General features: G+C 41.3%; 2 protein-coding genes across 24 annotated transcripts in view; both read left to right on the top strand.

Moving 5' to 3' along the window:
- The window catches only part of ARHGEF9 (Cdc42 guanine nucleotide exchange factor 9), a 555,038-nt gene that overhangs the window by 388,017 nt on the left and 141,691 nt on the right, over positions 1-25,330 (top strand). For 15 of the 23 annotated variants that reach the window (XM_086390082.1, XM_086390069.1, XM_086390074.1 and 12 more), the window contains one exon: positions 6,879-7,058. The exons of 4 other annotated variants lie outside the window; for them this stretch is intronic. In XM_086390082.1, the coding sequence (XP_086246208.1) occupies positions 6,879-7,058 (180 nt within the window). Of the gene's footprint in view, positions 1-6,878; positions 7,059-23,594; positions 23,772-25,330 lie in introns of those variants that run through there. 4 more of the 23 variants (XR_015159918.1, XR_015159917.1, XM_086390077.1 and 1 more) reach the window with 3 other exon arrangements.
- Positions 1-25,330, top strand: part of LOC147340255 (uncharacterized) — a 129,974-nt gene that overhangs the window by 25,001 nt on the left and 79,643 nt on the right. Inside the window, exon 2 of the mRNA XM_086390094.1 lies at positions 6,879-7,058. The gene's annotated coding sequence lies outside the window, so the exon portion shown is untranslated. The remainder of the gene's footprint in view (positions 1-6,878; positions 7,059-25,330) is intronic.

Raw genomic sequence — 25,330 nt, 5'->3', positions numbered from 1 at the left:
TAATCCTTCCCTCTGCTGATCCTTGCCATTAAAACTCTAGTATTTCTGGCAGCCACCCAGGCTAATTAAATAACTATTTTGGGGGTGGTTCTGTTCAGCTAGAGGTCAAGAATGTGAAGAGGAAGACAAGAGGTGCAAGAAAGAAGGAAGACAAAAAAACTGGGTGAGGGTTTTATTTCTGTGTTTGCAAGGCCTGGCATTGAGAATGCTCCCTATGTGACCCAAAATACTCATTCATTCTCAGACATACCAACCAATAAGCAGTACATTGTTACCAAGCAAGGAGTGGGGTGCCATGGGGATCCTTAGGAGAATGAGGCATCAGGAAAGGCAGGGGTAAAGTCTAGACTAGAAAGACCCTCTAGGTCTGTGGTTCACCAAGTGTGGTCCCTGAACCAGCAGGCATCCCCTGGGAACTTGTTTGAAATGCAAGTTCTCAAGCCTCACTTCAGAGTACTGAATAAGAGACTCATGGGACCTAGCAATCTGTATTTTAACAAGCCTTCCAGGGGATTGAGAACTACTGATTTAGATCATTCACAGGGTGGACTGGTCTCCCTGGAGAGAGAAACCAGCTGGGAGCCCTCTCACCGTGCCTTCTTGATAGGTAGTGTTGGGGATTCATAAAAGCAAAGCTATACAATAAGGTCAGCTAGACATTCATATCTGCTCGACCACCTACTAACTTGGTGACTGTGGGCTATTTGGTAACCTCACAGGTTATATTCAGTAAAAATGAGTATATTAATGCTTACCTTGGAGACCTATAGAGACTAAGATCACAAAAGAAATCCCCTTACCCAATGCCTGGCACATGTTTTCAACAAGTGCTTCTCTTTCTCTCTGTTTTTCTTTCTTCCTCCCTCTTCCTTGCCTTCTTTCCTTCCTCCTAAAAGGGCTCACTGGCCACTCCAAGTTAGCTATAGGCACATGCCTCATTGTTGATCAGAAACCAGCCTGAGAGATCAAACTCCCAATGCCTACAATGAATAGTGATCATATTTTCAGGTAAGAAGTCAGGACACATGGGTCAGATAACAGATTATTTGTAGGACAATGGAATAGAATATTTGAAATTAGAATTGCTGGGAAATCTAGATTAAAAAGGAATTGGATATTATTCCTTTAAGAATTATGACTCTTCTCCCTCTTCATCTTTTTATTCATGTCCAAAAGTGTCTTTGGTTTGGGAATGCAGAACACCATGTGCCCCACTCAGTGGTAAGTCTGAGCAAGAACCAACCTATATTTGGTCCTGTACTTGAAATGCCCTGAGGATTGGGAAGTATTTTATTAGAAGTCACATCAACAGTGTCCCAAGGCCAGGTGCAATTTGGGCACCTTGCTGGAGTAACCCAATACCATCTCCTGGCTTTTGGGGATGACGGGATCGCAAGATGAAGAAGTTGTGACCATTGGGAAATTAGGGATTTTGGTGGGGGTCATAAAACAGTTATAAACAAGAAATGAAGAATTTAAGCCTTGATACAGCCACTCCCAAATAGACTTTTCTTGATTTTTTTTTCCTCTCATAGGTAGTTCTGTTTTATTTGATAATTTGATCAGTTCCTGCTGCTGAAAACACTTATCCTTGGTTTTTGTGAGATTGAACCCCTGGGTATCCTAACTATGTGCTGACAACTCCATTTTCATTTGTTTCTCTGGCTCCTCTTCTCTTCTTCACCTCCCATTATTGCTGTTTTCCTAGATTTCTGGTCTTCTTTCTTAGCACTTTCTTCCAGGGCAAACTTCCTTGGTTTCTATAATTTCTTCTGGATCATTGGCTCTCAAACCTATATAACTATCTCCCTTGCTCTCTCTTGAACTTCAAATCTACTTGCATGTCCTGCTGGCCACCAGCATTCAGCACATTAGAGAAAACATTATCTTTTATGCCACTCCCAAACCAACATTTCCTCATTACTTATCCTTATGCTTTAATGATCATATTTAGGATTGAACTCCCTCTACCAAATCAACTTTGATCTCCTTTTCCTCAAATGAAATTTAAAGCCTTCAAACAAGACTCCAATCAACCTTTCTAGCTGTCTTTCCATCCCAATCTTCCCAGCCCTTTCCAAACTTCACTATGTTTACCATCAAATTTCCCATACTCTTTACCTTTGAGACTGTAGTCTGCCTCCCATGCCTTTTCTGTTTCCTTCTCTATCCATTACAATAGTACCTATTCTTTAAGGCCTACTTCAGTGCACCACAAAACTGTTTTAGAGCCCACACATGAGCCTTCCTTCCTCTGAAGTCTTGCACTAGGCCAGAGTATACCAGACACAGTACTAGACATTATACATCTAGCACTCAGTTCACTTTCTCTACAATTCTGCCTGTGAGGCAGGTATTAATAACCCCATTTTGCATATGAAGAAACTAAACTGAAGGTTGTATAGCTTGAAAGTTTTGTCTATGGCTTTTGTGATAGTGTACTCTTGGTATCCTTAATTACATGCTGACAGTTCCATTTTGGATTACTTATGTGGCTTCTCTTGTATTCCTCACCTCCCATTGTCACTTCTACTTTCTAAAGTAGCAGAGCCCAGAACTGAAGCTAGGTTTGCTTGCCTTTAACCACTTTGGCATACTGCTTGAAGGGCATTCACTGTTGGTACAGTGTTGAGTGAAAAATGGATGAGCAGAGAAAAGTCATATTTATGAAAAATTGTAGCAAGTTAAAAGTCAATTCTATATACAAAAGGGAGATTTGAAACTAATTTCCAGCCCAAATTTAGCTTACTTTTAAATCATCTCAGAGGATAAGAGAAGAATATCCCCTTATTCCTGCTTGCATTTGTGACTAGAGAACACAGGAGCCCTATATAACTACATCCCCTTCTAAAGTGCCCTCTTCTCATTGTCTTTACACACATTTGTCAATTCTTGGTTCAGTGTCTTACAGCTCATGAATCATGTGGGAGTGTAGAATTATCTTCACTTACCAGATGAAGAAAGTGAGACTCAGAGGCAGTATAGTTTGTAAGAGCAAAGATGCTATAAAAATCAGACTGTGCCTGCATTTGAATTATGGCTTCAGTACTTATTGGCTGTATGGATTTGAGCAAATTTTTTAATTTCTCTGAGCTTCAGTTTCCTCATGTGTAGGATAGGAATAATAATAGGGCTGCTATGAGGATTAAATGAGTTGATGTGTATAAAGTGCTTATAATAGTGTCTGATATATAGTTAGTGCTCTGTATTAGCTAATATTATCATCTTTGCCATTCCTTCTTTAGCAAGGTCTTAAATCCAAGTATCCTTTTTCCACCTTCTCTATCAATTGTGTTATGATGGGAAAATGGGAAAGAGGTTGGCCATCTATTGAGCTTAGGCAAGTCACTACTGCGATATTATACCTAATCTATAAAATGAGGTATTAAGGGTGATGATCTTTGAAGTGCTATCCAGCTTTGTCACTGACTCCAAGTAGGCCCTGACAACAGGCTTTCCAGTTGGTTTATGGCCACAGGGTCCTATCTAGGGATTGGTTTTCTCCAGGGTGTAGCTGGAGTTTATGACCTGAGGGCCCAGGCATGTCAACTAGACTAAATGGGGACAAGAATGAGCCAACTGCTCCTGGGGAAAGCCAAGAATGGACTCCCTAAAAATAAGACTGCACTGTGAAAAACATACAGGTAGCAGAATCAAGTAGACCTGGGCCTGCTGTTGCTGCTAAGTCACTTCTGTTGTGTCTGACTCTTTGTGGCCCCATAGACAGCAGCCCACCAGGCTCTCCCTTCCCTGGGATTCTCCAGGCAAGAATACTGGAGTGGGTTGCCATTTCCTTCTCCAATGCATGAAAGTGAAAAGTGAAAGTGAAGTCGCTCAGTCTTGTCCGACTCTTAGCGACCTCATGGATTGCAGCCTACCAGGCTTCTCCATCCATGGGATTTTCCAGGCAAGAGTACTGGAGTGGGGTGCCATTGCCTTCTCCCAGACCTGGGCCTAGGGGAATTCAAACAGCATCACAGTTAGATTCGTGAGCAGAGTGTTGGTAATTGATGCCAAGATACTCTTTTGACCCTTGATAAACAGTCAGTGATAAAACTTTAAACCCTCATGGTGCTCTGAGTTGGGCTGTAGGTACTTGTTAAGCTCTAGTAACACCCTGTTGGTACCCATTTTTGGCAGGAGAGGGGAGACTTCTCTGTAAATACTTATTTTATTGAGGCCAGTGACCAGCAATTCTTTTCCTGCACTGTGGTCAGAATAAGAAGAAATTGACTTTTAGTGTAATTGTAAAAAGACAAGTTTAAATGAAGCTCCATTTAGAAGGGGTACCAGTGACTGAAAGTGGCTGTCCAAATCTCCTTCTTCGGGGTTCTTAAAGAATAGGAACAATCTGGTTTATGGTGTGAATGCAGTTCTATGAGTTAATTATAGCTAATTAGTAAATATCAATAACCTCAGATATGCAGATGACACCACCCTTATGGCAGAAAGTGTAGAGGAACTAAAAAGCCTCTTGATGCAAGTGAAAGAGGAGAGTGAAAAAGTTGGCTTAAAGCTCAACATTCAGAAAACTAAGATCATGGCATCTGGTCCCATCACTTCATGGCAAATAGACAGGGAAACAGTGGAAACAGTGTCAGACTTTATTTTTCTGGGCTCCAAAATCACTGCAGATGGTGACTGCAGCCATGAAATTAAGACGCTTACTCCTTGGAAGGAAAGTTATGACCAACCTAGATAGCATATTGAAAAGCAGAGACATTACTTTGCCAACAAAGATCTGTCTAGTCAAGGCTATGGTTTTTCCGGTGGTCATTTATGGATGTGAGAGTTGGACTGTGAAGAAAGCTGAGTGCCGAAGAATTGATGCTTTTGAACTGTGGTGTTGGAGAAGACTCTTGCGAGTCCCATGGACTGCAAGGAGATCAGTCCTGGGTGTTCTTTGGAAGGAATGATGCTAAAGCTGAAACTCCAATACTTTGGCCACCTCATGTGAGGAGTTGACTCATTGGAAAAGACTCTGATGCTGGGAGGGATTGGGGGCAGGAGGAGAAGGGGACAACAGAGGATGAGATGGCTGGATGGCATCACCAACTCGATGGATGTGAGTTTGAGTGAACTCCGGGAGTTGGTGATGGACAGGGAGGCCTGGCATGCTGCAGTTCATGGGGTTGCAAAGAGTCGGACACGACTGAGCGACTGAACTGAACTGAATTAGTAGACATTGGTAGTATGGCATGATAGATATGGGGGCATATGCAGTCAAAAGACTGAGCTCTATTACATGTGTGATTGGCCAAAGGACCAGTTCACCACTTTGAGACTCAGTTTCCTCATCTTTAAAATATAGCTCATTCATAAGGATCAAGTGATACAGTAGATGTGAAACACTTTGTAAACAGTAATTCATGAGGTACTCAAAAGGTGGTATTATAAAAGGTCCTATTTGAAATCTCTCTTGCATCCAAGCTGAGGAGCTCCCTCTATGCCTTCTATCAAAAGAACAATGGCTATAACCCAATAAAGGATTCCTTATGCAGGAGCTAACCAACAGAATGTCGTAACTAAGTCAAAAGATCAGTGTGTGTGTTTTTTCCTATGTGTGTCATGTGTTATGCATTAATATCATGACCATAGGGTTATTCTCTGGCTGGTGTGTTGGAAGGCAGACCTGTATGAGAGGATGCATGATCCATATTCTGTCTCTGTTGTCTGAATTATTTTGACTTTGGTTTTGCGGAGCCAATAATTACCTTGGTGTCCTTCATCAGAGTAGACTGATAGAAAAGATGACTTCTAGAGGACATGTTCAGCAATTCAGTTCTTGGAAGGGAATGTTTAAGTCCTTTGCCTGATGAGCCATATGTTCTCATTCTGGAAATTGTTTCTCCAAATGCCAAGAAGATTGATGACCCATACAGGCTGGAACCAGTTATGGAGGAAAGGAGAACAAATAATACAGTAGTCAAGATGGTAGCCAGAGAGAAACAGCCTATTCCCCCATACCCATCCTCATTAATGTGCCTAGACAAATGTCATGAACATGTGTGTGTGTGTGTTTATGTGGAAGTGGCAAGATGTCTGCCTGCTACTATGTGGAGCCAAGTCCTGCTGGCCATAAAGTCTAAAGACCAAGGTACATAGCCCCTACCTTGCTGGGTGATCTGAGCTTACCCTTTAATCTCCTTGTGGCTCAGTTTTGACATCTAGCAAATGCAGACGTCAACCTACATTCCCTATGTATCTCACAGGGTCATTGTATAAATCACTGAATGAATCTGTGACAAGGTCAAGTTTCCTGGGAGCAAGGCATCACAGAATGCCAGATTCTTTCATACCTATGAACACATGAATTCTCTGGATAACATCATGTGTGGGTGAGAACAGGAGGCTGCAGGACTGGGGTCCATTATATGTGAGGAATGCCATGGTCTGTAACTCATGAGGGTGAGGTACAGTAGAGTTAAATAATGTATCACCAACTCTCAATTAGACAGTTGAAAGGAAGAAGAGGAAATGGGGAGAACAGAGAGTTTAGAGCAAATATGTTTGAGCCTCATTTTAACAATTGGTTTCAGACTCTCCACTTGTTCCAGATCCAGAGCTGCCTTGAAGCATCAAGGACAGATGGACTGGAGCTTTTTCTTTTCTAGGGGAGGAGCTCATGAGTAGGGATAAAAGTTTGAGGCCTGCATAGTCCATATACACATTCTGGGTCATTCTACCCACTGGCTAATGGAGAGTTGATAGTATTGTCTTGTGGTCCAGTAGAGCTTGCTCTCCCAGTGTCATCTCCATCAACCCCACCCTTCACTGCTAATATGTGAGTTTTTCCATAAGTAGTAGAGCTTCGGGGAGCGGGGGAAGTAAGGTAGCTAGATGTGTGGACTGAACACATTCTTATTTTGTCTCCTAAGCTGATCACTGGAGATTCCATCGTTAGTGCTGAGGCAGTATGGGATCACGTCACCATGGCCAACCGGGAGTTGGCATTTAAGGCTGGCGACGTCATCAAAGTCTTGGATGCTTCCAACAAGGATTGGTGGTGGGGCCAGATCGACGATGAGGAGGGATGGTTTCCTGCCAGCTTTGTGAGGGTGAGTGTCAGCTTTCACTCTCCTCTCCTTTCTCCTTGGCTACTTGCCCCTGGCTTCCCCCTCACCAGTCCCTTTTCTCCTTCTCATTCCCCTTCTTGTGGCTCCTCACATTTTTCCTCCATGTTTTTGGTCTCCTACCCGGGACTTGGGCTTTCTTTAATCTTTGCCCTTCTAATGTTGAGGTTTTTTTCTTGTTTTTATAACAATTCCCATCTCCTGCCTCCCACCTTCTACCCATTGTGACTTTGCACAAATTACTTCCCTTTTGGCCTTGATGGTTTTGAAGACCTTTTCAACTCTATATTGCTGTGAAATTTTACCTTTCTTACCTCTCTTTTTTGCTTTCTTTCTTTTACTTGCCTCTTCTTTTTTTATCCTGTCTTTATATAGCTCTCTTCCCACCCTCTTTCTGCCCTCCCCACTCCTCTCTGCTTCCTTTGCCTCTTTTCTCTCATTTAGGGAAGTGTGAACACCCCTGCGTGTTGTCTCATGATTGTCTACAGCTGTTAATGTAAGAATCTGGGCTCCCTACCCTCTCAAGGGCTAGAGTTACTAACTGCAAATATTGCTTTTTGCAAGGTGGTTGGGAACTAAGATGTGCCAAGGGTGGGAAGCAGGCAGCTTGATAAGGCTGCCAAGGCCTTGGCCCTTTTGACATTATGCCATGAAGAACCTGGCCCTTAAAAGAAGGGGTTCTTGAGAAGGGGATCCTTAGCAGTCTCTTCTTCCTCTGTGTTATCCATTAGCAGGATGCTAATGGGGGAAGAACACTGACCTGGTGTTCCAGCTTGTGGCCTTCCTTGGTGTTATGAGCTAGAATTAGCTGTTTGGCAGTCATGAGCTCTGATTTTCCCCATATGCAAAATGCTGTTGACAATTATTTCATGCTAGGGTTTATCACAGTGAATAAAATAATATATATTAAAACAGATTCGTGGCAATACAAGTACCAAAGCCACATCAGGGTGTCTTATAGCTATCCTTACTATCACCTTTTGTTAGTTTCTTTTGTAAGATGAGGGTGAAGTCCTGACCTCAAACAAAATATCAGAGTGGCTTGGGTCCTTGGAGAATGAAGGGCCTCAGGATATGAAGGATAGAAGTGTGACATGAGGAAAGGAGCAGGGCATTTGGAATCAGATAATCCAAGATGAAGATGTAGTCTCATTTTTACTACTTCCTGCCTCTATGGCTTTTGGCAAGACTTTTATCTTTCCTGAGCCTTATTTCCTCATCTGAAAAATAGGAATAGCAGAAATTTTATGATGATTAAATGAGATTACTGTGTGAGTAAAGTGTCTGGCACATAGTGGGTACTTAGCACATGGTAACTTGCTTTATCATCCTCACCACCACCCCCTTATTATTAATAGCTCTAAGAAGGTCTATGTATCAAGGCTGACCATAATGATTGAAAGAAGCCTCCTTCTTAGGGGAGTTGCAAATGTAGGAAGCACTGTTATCTGGTTACAATAATTTAGGTGAGAACACTGCTCAGAAGCAAAGAGGTAGACAAAATGGCCTCTCAACCCCTCTGTACTGAGAATTTCTTAATGAAATATCCAGTCCTTTTCCCTCTAATATATATGGTGTCTTCCATCAGAGTCTCCACAGACCATGTGTCCCAACTCAGCTTTTTGGTTAATGAATTGGTCCCAGGGGTAGTTAGAAAGAGCACAACAATAACCATGGGCCTTTGTAACTAGCATGAGACCCTGTATACAGACAGCTTGTGTGCCTTGGGCTGACAGCCCCCTCTTTAAAAAAAGGATTAAATTGCACTCAGTGAAAATCACCCAAATCTGCATGTATTTCATCTTCAATGAAATGTCATTTTTATAATAAACTGTAATTCAAGGGGTGGGATAAAATACTGGGAAAAGCAGAAAGACTAGGAGACAAATAACAGAACCAAGCTTTAGAATATCAATGAACTGACGTTGATGTTCATACATCCAAGACCAAGAGGGGTGTTTCTCCAAGCACATAGCTTCAGTAGCCACATGGGTGGGCTGAAGCTGACCTTTGAGGGGACCCCTGGCTAGGCCAGACATGCACAGTATAGAGTCTAGCCTGCTGTTGCTGCTGCTGCTAAGTTGCTTCAGTCATGTCCAACTTTGTGCGACCCCATAGACAGCAGCCCACCAGGCTCCCCTGTCCCTGGGATTCTCCAGGCAAGAATACTGGAGTGGGTTGCCATCTCCTTCTCCAATGCATGAAGGTGAAAAGTGAAAGTGAAGTCGCTCAGTCCTGTCTGACTCTGAGCGACCCCATGGACTTTAGCCTACCGGGCTCCTCCATCCATGGGATTTTCCAGGCAAGAGTACTGGAGTGGGGTGCCATTGCCTTCTCCGAGAGTCTAGCCTAGTGGTCCTCAATCTTGGCTGCACAATGAAATAATTCACTTCGGTAGCTTTAAAAGACACAAACACTAAAATCCCAGCTCTAGGCTGGTTAAATCAGAATCTTTGATATTGAGAACGATTTGGCTTAGGCCAGTATAGTCCAATAGAAATATAATGTGAGCCACAAATGCAAGCCACAACTATAAAATTTTCTATTAGCCACACTAAAACAAGTTAGGAAGATATTGGTGAAAGTAATTTAATGTATTTTAGTTAACCCAATATATATAAAATATTATGGTATAATATTATCACTATACATTTTTAAATATTTTACTAAGTTTTTGAAATCTGATGTGTATTCTATACACATCTCACTTCACACTGGTCACATTTCAAGTGCCTATTAGCCACATGTGGCTAATTGCTACTGTATCAAATAGCACCAATCTAGACTGAGAACCATGACAGCAGACCAGGAGCATTAATGAAAAAGCCTAAATCATAAGTTAGAACTCCAATATTCTATTATACCAGTGTTTATTCTTTGAGAAACTAAGATGTTGCCTCAGATTGTATTTGTAATGAGTTTTTGATCATTGCAAACCTTTTTAAGTGATAAGTAAATGGACTTCTGATCTCTAAAGGGGAATACAATGGAACTTTAGCAGCTAGCAGTTGTGGTGTCACCAGTAAAAGGAAATCGGGTTAAACTGTTGTGTGAATGATGTGAAAATTGATGCCAAGTTAGACCTTTCAGTTCTCATAAATGAGCATTTATGTATAGGTTTACATTCTGGTAAGATTGTGTTACTCAAGGAATTGAAGGGCAGAGGTTATGTAGGCTCTTTTCTTGTTGTTGTTTGTTTGCTCACTCATTAAGTTGTGTCCGTCTCTATTGTGACCCCATGGAGTGTAGCCTGCCAGGCTCCTCTGTCCATAGTATTCCCTAGGCAAGAATACTGGAGTGGGTTGCCATTTCCCTCTCCAGGGGATCTTCCCAACCCAGAGATCTAACCCACATCTCCTGAATTGGCAGGTCGATTCCTTACTACTGAGCCACCAGGGAAGCCCAGGCTCTTTTCTAGTACGTATTTAAAAGTAGAATTGCTAACAACATTCTTCTACATTGATTTTGGTTGAGGTTAGAATTGTACTGTGGAGGCAGTGCTAACTATATTAGAAAATGAGAGACCTGAGTTGTAATCTTTGCTTTTCCAAACATTCGACGTATCATCATGGGTTTTCCAGAGAAGGCAATGGCACCCCACTCCAGTACTCTTGCCTGGAAAATCCCATGGACGGAGAAGCCTGGAAGGCTGCAGTCCATGGGGTCGCTGAGAGTCAGACACGACTGAGCAACTTCACTTTCACTTTTCACTTTCATGCATTGGAGAAGGAAATGGCAACCCACTCCACTATTCCTGCCTGGAGAATCCCAGGGGGTGGAGCCTGGTGGGCTGCTGTCTATGGAGTCGCACAGAGCTGGACACGACTGAAATGACTTAGCAGCAGCAGCATAGGTTTTTAGTTCCTCCTTCATCTCTGAAGCATTCTCTAGAATCTATTCAAGCTCTGACATGTCTAGGTAGGACATATAGATTAATAACACTCAACTATTGAATCTTCATTAGTACTGATATAGGTAGATGTTGATTTCCTGAGATGACGTACCTCTATGTTGTAGTATTGTTGCCTTGTTTATCCAGTCTCATCCTGAGCTGAGATTCAGTGACTCCTTGAGAATACTGTCCTTAGGGTATTTGACATATAACATAAAAGTATAATGGCAAAGAAAAGACTTTCCTCCTAACTCTATCGCAACTGGACACCTTTGTGGATCATTGGACCAAATAGGTCACTGACATAGTGGAGCATTTCCATTTCCTACCTGGAAGTCTCATTGCTATGTGAACATCAGCCCTAGGATGTTTAGTGCTGTTCTGTCCAAGGTAGACTTACCTGCTGTTGCTGCTGCTGCTGCTGCTGCTGCTGCTAAGTCACTTCAGTCATGTCTGACTCTGTGTGACCCCATAGACGGCAGCCCACCAGGCTCCCCCGTCCCTGGGATTCTCCAGGCAAGAATAGTGGAGTGGGTTGCCATTTCCTTCTCCAATGCATGAAAGTGAAAAGTGAAAGTGAAGTCGCTCAGTCGTGTCCAACCCTCAGCAACCCCATGGACTGCAGCCTTCCAGGCTTCTCCATCCATGGGGTTTTCCAGGCAAGAGTACTGGAGTGGGGTGCCATTGCCTTCTCCGTTACCTGCTGTTAATTAGGCTTAAATTAGGTGGAATCTGAGAAACTGGATTCTTGCCTCAGTTCTGAGTATGCACCTTGAACAGTTTTCTGTATATTTTTGAAGCCCAATTTTCCTCCTTGTAAAATGGGGATAATTAAGTCTTGTGAAAATAATTTGTAACCTTAGGTATGCTGGATATCTGTAAATAGGAAGTGTGATACCATTTTGGGTGCTGTACAAGACACTTCTGAGTTTATATGCCTTCTATCCAGTCAACTATCTGCCTCTCCTTTTATTCAGAATTTTAGTCTGTATGTACATAGATGTATGTGTGTGTGTGTGTTCTCAGTCTCTCTCATATCTCTGGGGATATGACTTCACAAGAGCAATGCAGGAGTTGATTTACTTTCTCAGCAATTGGTCATGCATGCTCAGTTGTGTCCATGGACTGTTATCCCGCCAGGATCCTCTGTCCATGGGTTTTCCCAGCAAGGATACCCGAGTGGGTTGCCATTTCCTTTTCCACAGCAATTGATCAGGTTAAGTGAATTAGAGCTTGCTGAACATCAATCCTCACATCTAAGTGCTGACATCTTCAGCTGCTTTTCTGGGCTGGTGTCCCCTCTGGGAGCTGAAAGCCGACTGCCAGGATATGATGTGTCTCTTAAGTAGAAAATCCCATTCCTGTGGTAGGCCTCCTATCCCATTCGGGGCCCTAATTTCCAAATCATTCAGTCATATTTCTTTTATCACCATGTAAAAATTGGCCTTTGTTCTGACTTTGGGCCATGGTCTGGGGTCAGCTTATTGCCCACTCGAGGGCAGGATCTGTACAGAATACGTAATAACCTGCTATTAGTGGTAGCTGAGGCCTGAGAGACAAGGCATGGGTTTGTTCAGAGTGTAAAGAGCCTACTCAGAAGCCATCAGCATATATTTTCCTTGTTTCTTAAAATTCTAGATCTCCCTGGTTTTTGGCCTTCTGGCAGAAGATGAAAGGATGAGCTAATCAGATCATTACCATCATTCCTTAGGGTTGTGCAGATCAGATGTCACAGAAAGTAAACCTCTCCCATTTATAGGAAAGCCCATTGCCCCCAGAATATTACTTGGCTTTTGATTATATAGTGTCTCTTTTTTCATTGCACTTGGGAAAACTTTTCACCTATATAAAACCCTGGACTCACAGTAGATTTAGAGCTGTAAAGACCCATCTTAGCCAGGAGTAGCTGACTTAGATGTTTACAGGGCCAGGCAGGTAACTTACATGAGTAAAGCAGCCTGGTACTAGGGTAAGTGGGAGCCTGTGTCAACCTGGGAAATCTATGGCCTACCTAAAGGGAGCAAAAGTGACTTGGATACTTCTCATTGGTAGAATGCTGCTGCTGCTGCTAAGTTGCTTCAGTCGTGTCCGACTCTGTGCGACCCCATAGACAGCAGCCCAACCAGGCTCCTCTGTCCCTGGGATTCTCCAGGCAAGAACACTGGAGTGGGTTGCCATTTCCTTCTCAATGCAGGAAAGTGAAAAGTGAAAGTGAAGTCGCTCAGTCGTGTCCGACTTTTAGCAACCCCATGGACTGCAGCCTACCAGGCTCCTCTGTCCATGGGATTTTCCAGGCAAGAGTAATGGAGTGGGTGCCATTGCCTTCTCTGCATTGGTAGAATAGAGTATAGCAAGTATGAAAGTCCAGCAAGCTCAGATCTTCCAGATTTTTCAAGAAAAGCCAAGAATTGGATTTCATGTAAAAATCTTCATGTTTTAAAAATGTTGACCAATAATTAACATTTTAAAAGAAACACTGTGAAGAATAAACTGAACATATCAGTAGGCTAAATTGAAATGTCATTCCCAGCTTGTGACCACTGGTCATCCTAGTTTCCTCATTTTATAAATCCCAAAGAAACATAGACTCAGAGAATGGAAGTGACTTTCTTACTCATGTAGGGAATTAGTGACAAAGACAGGACTTGAACTCAGGCTTGCTGACTCTTACTTAAGACAGGTGATATTAAGTCTTTGTCTAGTAAGTACAACATATGGAATTCCTCAGGTATGGTTTCTGTCTATTGTTTTCCTGTGTATGGGCCATAATTTCCTGTTTCTTTGTATGCCTTGTAATTTTTTTTGTTGAAAACTGGGCAGTTTGAATATTATAGTTTGATAACTCTGGAAATTAGATTCTCTTCCTTCCTCAGAGTTTGTTGCTGTTGTTTGTTGAGGGATACAATTGCCTACTTATTTAGTGACTTTTCCAAACTTTTTTTTCTGCAAAGACTACATTCCTTGCCATGTGTAATCATGCAAGTCTCCATTCCATTATTTCATTAGTCAGCCAGTAAACTGACAGAGATTGCTTTTAAATACCTGAAGCCAAAATAAACAAATTACTGACCAGGTCTTTGCAACTTGGCTAAGATTTGGGGCATTCCTTCAACACTAATCCAGGCTGCCCACATCTCTGCCTTACTTTTCTTTTCCTACATTCCCGATTGCATGGAACCTACAGACCCTCCAGAAGTGCAAGCCTACCATCTACTCAGGTGTTTACTGAGCACGCATCTGGTTCAGGGCATGTGTGTTGCACTCTGACTTCCTCGGTGTGCACAGTGGCCCTTCTGAGGCTTTATTCTCCCAAGAAATTTTTTCCTCAGTCTCTTTCTTTCTGTGGCATTGGATCCATTTGCTGTTTGCCCCTTCTGCCATCCTTTGCCCCAGATGGACATGGGAAGTGTAAGTCTTTAAGTCTTGCGACAAAGGGAGTCATGACCTCTAAAGCCAATTTAACCTTGTGTAGGGGTATAAGACAAAGGTCAGTCTCTATGCCTGACCCTTAGGATCAAAAAGGTCAAAACACACAGCCACAGTATTTTAAGAACAAGGTCATTAGCCCCTTGGCACCAGCAAGCTGCAGGAGGAATATGGGCCACCTTTCTCTCAGCTGCTGGGGAATCAGAAATGGTAGACAAATTAGCACACTGCTTCAAAATTCTCTTATCAAATTTTAGCCACCCTTTTCTGCATCAAGAGGGATAAACTGGAAGATTGGGATTGACATATACACACTATTATATATAAAACAAATAACTAATAAGGGCCTACTGTATAGCACAGGGAATTATACTCAATACTCTGTAATGGCCTATATGGGAAAAGAATCTAAAAAGAAGAGTGAATACATGTATATGTATAACTGATTCACATTGATGTACACCTGAAACTAACACAACATTGTAAATCAACTATACCTTGATAAAATTTTTTAAAAAGAGTTCCCTGCTTGTTGTAAGTTTTGGATTAGATTCCAGAATTCTGAAAAAGTTGGTTCTGTTGGTCTTAGTCAGCTAAAGGGTGATTCAGTAGAGGGACTTATTATTTGTACATCCCAATCTACCACTTTTAGTGATGTTCCCCTCTCCTGAATCTTAATCCTGTGCATTCTGGGCTACAGAACAGTCAGGAAAGGGTATACATGGGCTGCTAACACGACTGTTAATGCTTGAGGACCTACTTCCCATTTTAGGCTAATGGCAACAGTGTTTTGATTTCTTGAGATGAGTTCAAACATGCTCTTGTTTACCCATTCAAGTTTCAGGTGGACAAAGACCTATAGTCTTAACCATCTATGTAGAAACTCTTGTTTGTGATGCTGGAGGTGATTTATTATAAGATCTGTGAATTAAGGATGGCATAAGCAGGGAGGGCCTTTCTTCCTGGATTACAGAAATTTCTCTTCTTCATACTAAACTTTCAAATAGCATTATTAGCAGTCATTTGCATTCACATGATCCACCTTAATTGCTTCTCATTATATACACACTTTGTTTTTTTTTTAATTTTATTTTATTTTTAAACTTTACATAATTGTATTAGTTTTGCCAAATATCAAAATGAATCCGCCACAGGTATACATGTGTTCCCCATCCTGAACCCTCCTCCCTCCCCATACCATCCCTCTGGGTCATCCCAGTGCACTAGCCCCAAGCATCCAGTATCGTGCATCGAACCTGGACTGGCATCTCGTTTCATACATGATATTTTACATGTTTCAATGCCATTCTCCCAAATCTTCCCACCCTCTCCCTCTCCCAGAGTCCATAAGACTGTTCTATACATCAGTGTCTCTTTTGCTGTCTCATACACCGGGTTATTGTTACCATCTTTCTAAATTCCCATATATATGCGTTAGTGTACTGTATTGGTGTTTTTCCTTCTGGCTTACTTCACTCTGTATAATAGGCTCCAGTTTCATCCACTTCATTAGAACTGATTCAAATGTTATATACACACTTCGGATAACATTATCCACTTCATCTTTTGGCTAATTGGAGGGGATTTTTTTTTTTTTTAATATGAAGTCATCCAGCTCAGAGATAAGATGATTTCCTCCATATTAAAGTAGGTCACCCTGTAGGTCTCACTTCAGTTCAGTCGCTTAGTCGTGTCCAACTGTTTGTGACTCCATGGACTGCAGCACACCAGGCTTCCCTGTCCACCACCAACTCCTGGAGCTTGCTCAAACTCATGTCCATCGAGTCAGTGATTCCATCCAACCATCTCATGCTTTGTTGTCGCCTTCTCCTCCTGCCTTCAATCTTTCCCAGCATCAGGGTCTTTTGCAATGAGTCAGTTCTTCGCATCAGGTGGCTAAAGTATTGGACTTTCAGCTTCAGCATCAGTCCTTCCAATGAATATTCAAGACTGATTTTCTTTAGGATGGACTGGTTGGATCTCCTTGCAGTCCAAGGGACTCTCAAGAGTCTTCTCCAACACCACAGTTCAAAAGCATCAATTCTTCAGTGCTCAGCTTTCTTTATAGTCCAACTCTCACATCCATACATGACTACTGGAAAAGCCATAGCTTTGACTAGACAGACCTTTGTTGGCAAAGTAATGTGTCTGCTTTTTAGAGACATTACTTTGGTCTCATTCTAAGGTCTCACTTAGAATCCCCAAATTGAAAATAACCATGAAGGACATATAATCTGTGTCCCAGTCTCCAGGCACGATTATAACTAACTCATCTTGGACTTTTGAGAACCTGGCTAGCATGTGTCAGATAAGCCTAAGCTACTTCGTTGATTAAAGCTGTTAGCCCTTACATTGTAATCTAAGCCAGTTTCTTGAAACATTGCTATTTGCATGAAGCAGATGATATTTAAGAGCTTGCAACAGTAGAAGACACTGTGACTCATTCCCTTCATGGTGGGGCTTTCCTTCCAAGGCTCTGTTGTTTCATCCATAACATTAGTTGGAAATTTGATTGGCTGCCTTAGTTTTAAGACTATGATCTGAAGCCTAGGGCCTGTTTTTCTTTGTGTAGCTAACCCCTAGGTTCATTTAGGGATAAGACTGGGCCTCCCTAATACCATGTCTACATTGTTTTGGTGGTCTTGATGATTTTTGGAGAGGAAGATCATGACTGACTGAATGCTTGGGGATGAAATCTGTTTCTGAGGCTCTTTGGGAAGTACACAATTTTGTAAAATCATGATAATTGTACATATATATTTCTGTTTATATATGTTTCTTTTTTGTCATTATAGATGTCATTATGAATCAAGGTAAGCCTCTTACCTTTTTCTTCTTATTATTACTGCTGTTACCATCTGCTCACCAGTATTTACTAATCCTTGAACAAAAGTGACTGTCTAGCACTTAGCAAAGCTGCCTCCTTGAGCCAGGTAGACAAGGGCTGAAGTTATCTGGCATCTTGAGAGGCCTCCTCCCAGGAACTTTGTCCTGCTTATTAGAAGGTCACCAGAAAAATCATACTTAGATACCCATGGGTCTCTTTTTTTTTGGTTTTCAGAAGTGAGTTTTCTTTGAAGAACCTTGATTTGGGAATGCCTTAGTGTTGAGTGAGAGAATTGACCTTTTTTTTTTTTTTGCTTTAATTGTTCCCAGAATGGGTTTGGTCCCTCAGGTTAACTCAGGGAGGACATAAAGGCTGGTTGCCAATCTCTAGGATGTGAGCCACAGAATAAAGGGCCTGAGGGCTCAGGCCTTGTCTGTATCATTCGTTTTAGAGATCCAACCAGCAAGGGAGTCTGATGTTTCGCGGCCTAAATACAAATAGGTACCATTGCCTTTTTAGAGACATTTTTCTCTTGTACAATAGGACAGGAACAAAGCAAAAGTAGGCCCGAGCCTTAAGCAAGAGACTAGACTCCCTCATCAAGAACGGTACTCCCTGAGTATGGTAGACTGGACTAACTTAACCTTTGCTTGACTAGGATTAGAATTCAGATCCAGTGAGATCTGAGCTGCAATGTAACTTTTGTTGAGTTTTTTGCCTTAAAGGAGTCAAAAGAGTAGGTGAATGATGCTAAGAGGGCAGGAGAGGAGTATGAATAGGGAGCTTTGGGGAGAAACTTCTCTAGCCTTTGAGGTTGGGTGATCCTTCTCTATTGGAAATATGCTGTGTAGGAATATCAAAGATCAGTTTCTGTGTGTTGAACAGGGGGCACTCTCTTTGGAGGAATAGGGAATGATAGGGCTCCTTGGAGATAGAGAGATGAAACACTTGACAGATTACCATGCAAGAAGAACATAGTGAAGGTAGCAGGAGCATTGGGCTGTAAAGTCAGAGATCTGAATTTAAGGGTCAACTCTGATGCTGATTCTCTGGGAATGTCAGGGAGGTACCTCTTCTTGGCCTCAGTGTCTCAACTAAAAATGCAAGAAGTTGGACTTGGTGGTTTCTGATGGCCATATCTGCACCAGTTTGAGCTTATTCCATGATTCTGTAACCAAGATCACCTGTGTTTACCTGTCTGCATTCAGTCAGAATGGTATATCACATTGGTTTGATGGGACTTTCTGCTGGAGAAAGAAGGATTTGGCTTCACATTACGGTTGTTGACTAGAGAGTGGAGGAACCACTGACATATTAATAGGTAACACTCCATCCCCAGGATGTGGTAAGGCTGTTTCTGTGAGGCACCAGCCAGTGAGTACCAATAGGAAGATGATGCAAGGTTGTGTGAAGAAGCCATTCAGCAAAGAAGCTGTGCCCTTCTGTCCTTTATACAGCCAGATTCTAAATTAAGAGGCAATTTGCTTTTGATCTCTACCTGTATCAGTTGAGTAGGGAGCTTTCTGAGGTGAAAATATCCTGGCCCAAGGCTCATCTTAAATTTAAGCCAGGCTGCTCTCTATTAGAAATCAGAGCCTCTCATTTCATATTTTAAAATGTTTTTAATTTTTTATTGGAATGTAGTTGATTTATGATGTTGTATTAGTACAGAAAGTGAGTCAGTTATACATATACTCTTTTATTTTTAAGATTTTTTCCCATATAGGCCATAACAGAGTATTATGTGGAGTTCCCTGTGCTATGCAGCAGGTTATTAGTTATCTCTTTTATATATAGTAGTATATATGTCAATCTCAATCTCCCAATTTATCCATCCCTGCCTTATCCTCTGGTAACCATAAGTTTGTTTTTCTACATCCATGTCTCTACCTCTGTTTTATAAATAAGTTCTTTTGTACTCTTTTTTTTTTTTTAATTCCGTGTATAAGCAATATCATATGGTATTTGTGCTTCTCTGGCTTACATCACTCAGTATAACAATTTCTAGTCCATCCATGTTGATGCAAATGACATTATTTGTCATTGGTCTTTTTTTATGGGTGAGTAATATTACACTGTGTATATGTACCACATCTTTATCCATTCCTCTGTTGATAGACATTTATGTTGCTTTCATGTCCTGGCTATTGTAAACAGCACTGCAATGAAAATTGGGGTGTATGGATCTTTGGGAATTATGGTTTTCTCTGGGTATATATCTAGGAGTTGGATTGCTGGTTCATATGGTAATTCTTATTTTTAATTTTTAAAGGAATCTCCATACTGTTCTCCATAATGGGTATACTGATTTGTATTCCCACCAACAGTGTAGGAGGGTTCCCTTTTATCCACACCCTCTCTAGCACTTATTGTTTGTAGAGTTTTGATGATGGCCATTCTGATTGGTGTGACGTGATACCTCATTGTAGCTTTAATTTGTATTTCTCTAATAATTAGTGTTGCTGAACATCTTTTCATGTCCTTTCTGGCCATCTGTATGTCTTCTTTGGAGGAATATCTATTTAGATCTTCTGCCCATTTTTTTTTATTGGGATATTTGCTTTTTTGATATTGAGCTGCATGAGATTAATCCAATAAGAAAATAATTAGTCTCCTTTCATTTTATAATTACCACTTGGCTTTAAGATGCGGACTTCAGAGAAGGAAGGAGAAGGCTTTAGCCTCTTCATATTGAAGTGTGAATGACTGATATCAGACTTTTGCTTGAGAATGATTTGGAGGAGAGAAGGGACCATGAAGGAAGCAAGGAAACAAAGTCAGCAAAACCAAAAAAGAAAAGGTAGATGGGGGAAGAAAAGTGGAAATAAACACAAAACACTATGGAAAGGGAGAGTTGCAAACACACTTACTTTTAGCACCTCCATTTGTTTGGTGCCAGCTGGTCCTCCACAGGGACTTCATGCCCCTTAAGAAGTATTTCAAATTCTAGGCGACTGGCCTGAGAATCAGATAAAACTGACTTCATATCTTATACCCAAGTACTTGTGATCAGTGTGACCTTTAAAATAATTTCTTCATGTCTTTGAACCTTTTTTTTCTCACCTGTAAAATGAGGACAGTGAGCCCAATTTTCCTTAAATATCAGACCCTGATATTTGAATAACATGCTATAGTTTGATGTGGCATAATTTGCCCTCTCTCATATAGAGCAGGGCAGAGAGGTTACAGCTGAAAACCAGAGCAGAGAGAGAGACTATCTTCTCCAGAGACCTTAGAGTAATACCTAAAGCTTCAGCTTCTTAGGGATCACAATGCAGTACCTTCTGCATTCTCCATGACCATTGTGGAGTTTGAAAGAGTTAATCCATGTGAAAGGAGGTTAACAGCTCTGAAGTCTATGCCTGCATGAGAGATTAGACTTGCTTTTAACCTGAAGGAAGCCTGAAGATTGAGTTGGCTTTCTTGAAAGGGAGAGACCACAGGTAAAACAGGATCAGATCAGTGCAGAAGGAAGCTGCCTAACAAATGAATGCCCCTGGTACTGTCAGAGCCACCTGCTCATGATAGCTTGGCCCTGACAGTTCTCTTTTGGCTCATATTTGTCTTCCAGTTCCAGTTCTAATATGGCAGGATTCTTAGGTCCTACTTACTAATGACAAGTTTCTGGACTGGCCTAGAGCCAAAGTATCCCTGGCTATTAGACTGCTAGTCTCCAGGCCTCTTTATGACTCTGCAAGGGCCAGCCTCTCCTTTACTTGATGCCCTTCAGAGGGATCTGGAAACATCTTACAGTAGCTATGAAATCTCCAAGTATATAAAGTTTGGCTTTAGAATGTACCTCATTCTCTCTTTATCTTCTCTTCTCTTGATCTCGCCAAGTAAGTCTTTGAAACAAGTTGCTGCCCAGAGCAGTACATCTGCTCAGGTGAGCTACTGTCCCAAATAAGCATCAAACTCAGGTTCAGGTTGAATTGGTACCACAATATGCCAGAAATAGGGTGAGCACTGAATTTCTGCCCGTCTCAAAAGAACTAGAGTTCTAACCCCTGGGCAACAATTATTGGTTCAAGATGAGATTGTCTTCCTTAGGTTCTTGCATTAACTGGCTGAACTCGGAATAGTGAGTAGTCTTGAGGTGCAATCCAAAGGAGTTATATAACATGAGGACAATTGACCAAACCATTCTCTTCCCTTCAGATTTTATTACTTTCCCAAGAGCTTTATTTCTGGCTTTAATTTCGTTTTCTTGATTGGGGCAGATTGGAGACTATTCCCTGGCTCTTCCTCCCACCCCAGACACAAATACAACCCTCTAGCCTTGGAATAGGACATTTAGAGCTGACAGAAAAATTCACTTATTTTCTTCCCTCATGTAAGACTGATATGGCTGTCTTTGGATGACGTATTAAGACAATGAGTAGAAAGTTGAAGATAGGATGTTTTTATATAACAGCATATCTGAAGTGGCACATCTAAGGTGCTCTATCCTTGATCGTCCTATAGGGATGATCCTGGAGAAGGCAAGACCAGAGCAAAACACAATTTCAGGTTACTTCCTTAGAAAGGAAAGCATTTTCCTTTATGGCCAGTTCCATAAATGCCCAGTTTTCTTCTTTTACTTTGCTTGCTTTTTCCCCTGTTTGCTGGGGAAAGATGCATTTATACAAGGAGAAATCCACTTGAGTTGGTGGTGGATACGAGTTCTTTGTTAAAAAATAGATGAAGAAGACTTTTGACAAAAAAGGGTCCACTGGAGAAGGGAATGACAGACAATTTGAGCATTCTTGCCTTGAGAACCCCATGAATATTATGAAAAGGCAAAAATATATGACACTGAAAGATGAAGCCCCCAGGGCAGTAGTTGTTCAATATGCTACTGGAGAAGAGTGGAGCAATAGCTCCAGAAGGAATGAAGAGGCGGAGCCAAAGTGGAAACAATGCCCAGTTGTGCGTGTGTCTGGTGATGAAAGTAAAGTCTGATGCTGTAAGAACAGTACTGCATAGGAACATGGAATGTTAGGTCCATGAATCAAGGTGAATTGAAAGTGGTCAAGCAGGAAATGGCAAGAATAAATATTGACATTTTAGGAATCAGTGAACTAAAATGGAAAGGAGTAGGTAAATTTAATCCAAATGACCATTATATCTACTACTGTGGGCAAGAATCCCTTAGAAAAAATGGAGTAGCCCTCATAGTCAACAAAAGTGTCTGAAATGCAGTACTTGAGTGGAATCTCAAAAACGACAGAATGGTCTTGATTCTTTTCCAAGGCAAACCATTCCATGTCACAGTAGTTGAAGACTATGCCCTGACCACTAATGCCAAAGAAGTTGAAGTTGAATGGTTCTATGAAGACACAATAGAGTTTCTAAAACTAACAACAAAAAAAGATATCCTTTTCATCATAGGGGACTGGAATGCAAATGTAGGAAGTCAAGAGATACCTGGAGGAACAAGCAAGTTTGACCTTGGAGTACAAAATGAAGGGGGACAAAAGCTAACACCTTCCCATGTTGGTTGGGACTGGCTGAGGCTGTGAGATGAGTGAGGACCTTTCCAACTGTATACATTGGGGGAAGTACAGCTCAGTAGGGAGAGTGCAGTGTCAGGCTGTAGACAGAGGGTGACTGTGTTGCCATGACAAGTGGTTGATGTTAGTGGGTCCAACACTGAGTTGTTGGCTGTGCTCCAATAAGTAGATGACAGGGAATTCAGAGGCAGGCAGTGTGCAATGAACCAATAATGGTTTTCTTATCTGTAAAATGAAGTCCTTAGAAATTCCTCCAACAGATTATCATCAATTAGTTACTGAGGAGGTACAGAAGTACTTTGCTGACAAAGGCCCATATATTCAAAGCTATAGTTTTTCCAGTAGTCAAGTACAGATGTGAGAGCTGGACCATAAAGAAGGCTAAGCGCCAAAGAACTGATGCTTTTGAACTGTGGTGCTGGAGAAGACTCTTGAGAGTCCCTTGAACAGCAAGGAGATCAAACCAGTCATCCTAAAGGAAATCAACCCTGAATATTCATCAGAAGGATTGATGCCAAAGCTCCAATACTTTGGCCATCTGATGTGAAGAGTTGACTCTTGGAAAAGACCCTGATGCTGGAAAATATTGAGGGCAAGAGAAGGGGGCCACAGAGGATGAGATGGTTCGATGGCATCTTCAACTCAATGGATATGAGTTTGAGCAAATTCTGGGAGATAGTGAAGGACAAGTAAGCCTGGGATGCCACAGTTCATGGGGTCACAAAGAGTCGGACATGATGAGCAACTGAACCACAGCAACAGAAGTACTTTAGACCTGAAGCCAATCCAACAATCCTACATGATAGTAGATATGAAAACTTATATAGGAATTAAATGACTTACCTAAGTTCTGTGACCTTACTCAAATCCTTTCTGTTTTCTAGATCACAGTTTTCTCACCTAGAAGATGGAGGGATTGGACCAGATAAACTCCAAGAATCCTTCTAATCCATACTCTATAATTTTTAACATTGACATAAAATACACTTAACATAATTTTTTTTACCATTTCAACCATTTTAAAGTATACAGCTCAGTGCACTTATGATGCTGTAAAACCATCACCACTATTTAGTTCTAGAACTTTTTCATTACTCCTAAAATAAACACCTACCCATTAGTAATAATTCCTCTTTCTTCCCTCACCACAGCCTCTGGACTCCATAACATTTGTATACAGGTCAGCAGGTATAAGGCAGAGGATTTTGAGGGAAGGGATGTGGTTCAGTAGTTCAGTAGTAGGAAGAAAGAGGCAAATGAGTAGCTACAGGAGACTATTTCAGCCTGGATAGGATTGAGAAGTGGTTAGAAATACAAGGCAGATGTTGCAGGAGAACCCTAAACAAGGAACATGCCAAGTGTGGGGCACTGGCACAGTTCTATAGGATTAGTTAGTGAGACCCTACCTGTAGAGTAGCAAGTGATATAGCCTAAACAACATAACAGGTCTGACTCTAAAGTGACTCCATTTTGCCAGGTCACCACACTGAAGCAGTTTTTCTAATGTCTATCAAGTATTGTGACCTTTCTAGGAGATGAATAGATTTCAGAGAAAAGTGAACTTCCGAAAGTTCTGGCAAAGTCCATAAATATCTATACATGTACACATGTTACTTTTTTGTTACCCATCTGTCCCCCTCTCCACCCCTAGGGCACAAGACTTTGCACACAATATTTTAGAAGTAAATTCTGCATGATTTTATTTTATTTAATCAAACTATTCCTTTTGTGATTATTTGACTAATAGAAACCTAAATTCTATCAAGGTCTAAGCAGTTGATAGCCTTAGAGATCAAACTGCAACATCTGTTTGATGATAGAAAAAGCTAGAGAATTCCAGAGAATTCTACTACTACTACTGCTTCATTGACTATGCTAAAGCCTTCAATTGTTTGGATCACAACAAACTGTGGAAAATTTTTAAAGAGATGGGAGTACCAGGCAGGCCACCTTACCTGCCTCCTGAGAAATCTGTATGCAGGTTAAGAAGCAACAGTTAGAACCGGACATGGAACAATGGACTGTTTCCAAATCTGGAAAGGAGTACATCAAGGCTGTATATTGTCAGACTGCTTATTTAACATCTATGCAGAGTACATCATGCACAATGCCAGGCTGGATGAAGCACAAGCTGGAATGAAGATTGCCAGGAGAAATACTAATAACCTCAGATATGCAATTGACACCACCCTAAGGACAGAAAGCAAAGGCTGTCTTTTCTTCATTGGTTATTCTTGCTTCCTTTGTCAAAGATAAGGTGCCCATATTTCTGTGGATTTATTTCTGAGCTTTCTATCTTGTTCCATTGGTCTATATTTCTGCATACAGATCTTTTGTCTCTTTAGGTAGGTTTATTCCTAGGTATTTTATTGTTTTTGTTGCAATGGTTAATGGGATTGTTTCCTTAATTTCTCTGAGTTTTCATTGTTAGTGTATAGGAATGCCATGGATTTTTTGTGTATTAATTTTATATCCTGCAACTTTACTAAATTCTTTGATTAGCTCTGGTAATTTTTTGGTGGAATTTTTAAGGTTTTCTATGTATAGTATCATGTCATCTGCAAACAGTGAGAGTTTTTTTCTTTCCAATATGAATTCCTTCTCTTCTCTGACTGCCATA

The sequence above is a fragment of the Bos grunniens genome, chromosome X, assembly GCF_055505025.1.
Source record: "Bos grunniens cultivar Pamir isolate PY7600 chromosome X, Bosgru_T2T1.0, whole genome shotgun sequence".
Lineage (NCBI taxonomy): Eukaryota > Metazoa > Chordata > Mammalia > Artiodactyla > Bovidae > Bos > Bos grunniens.
The sequence above is the reverse complement of the archived record's forward strand: the minus strand, read 5'-3'. Positions and strand labels throughout refer to the sequence as shown.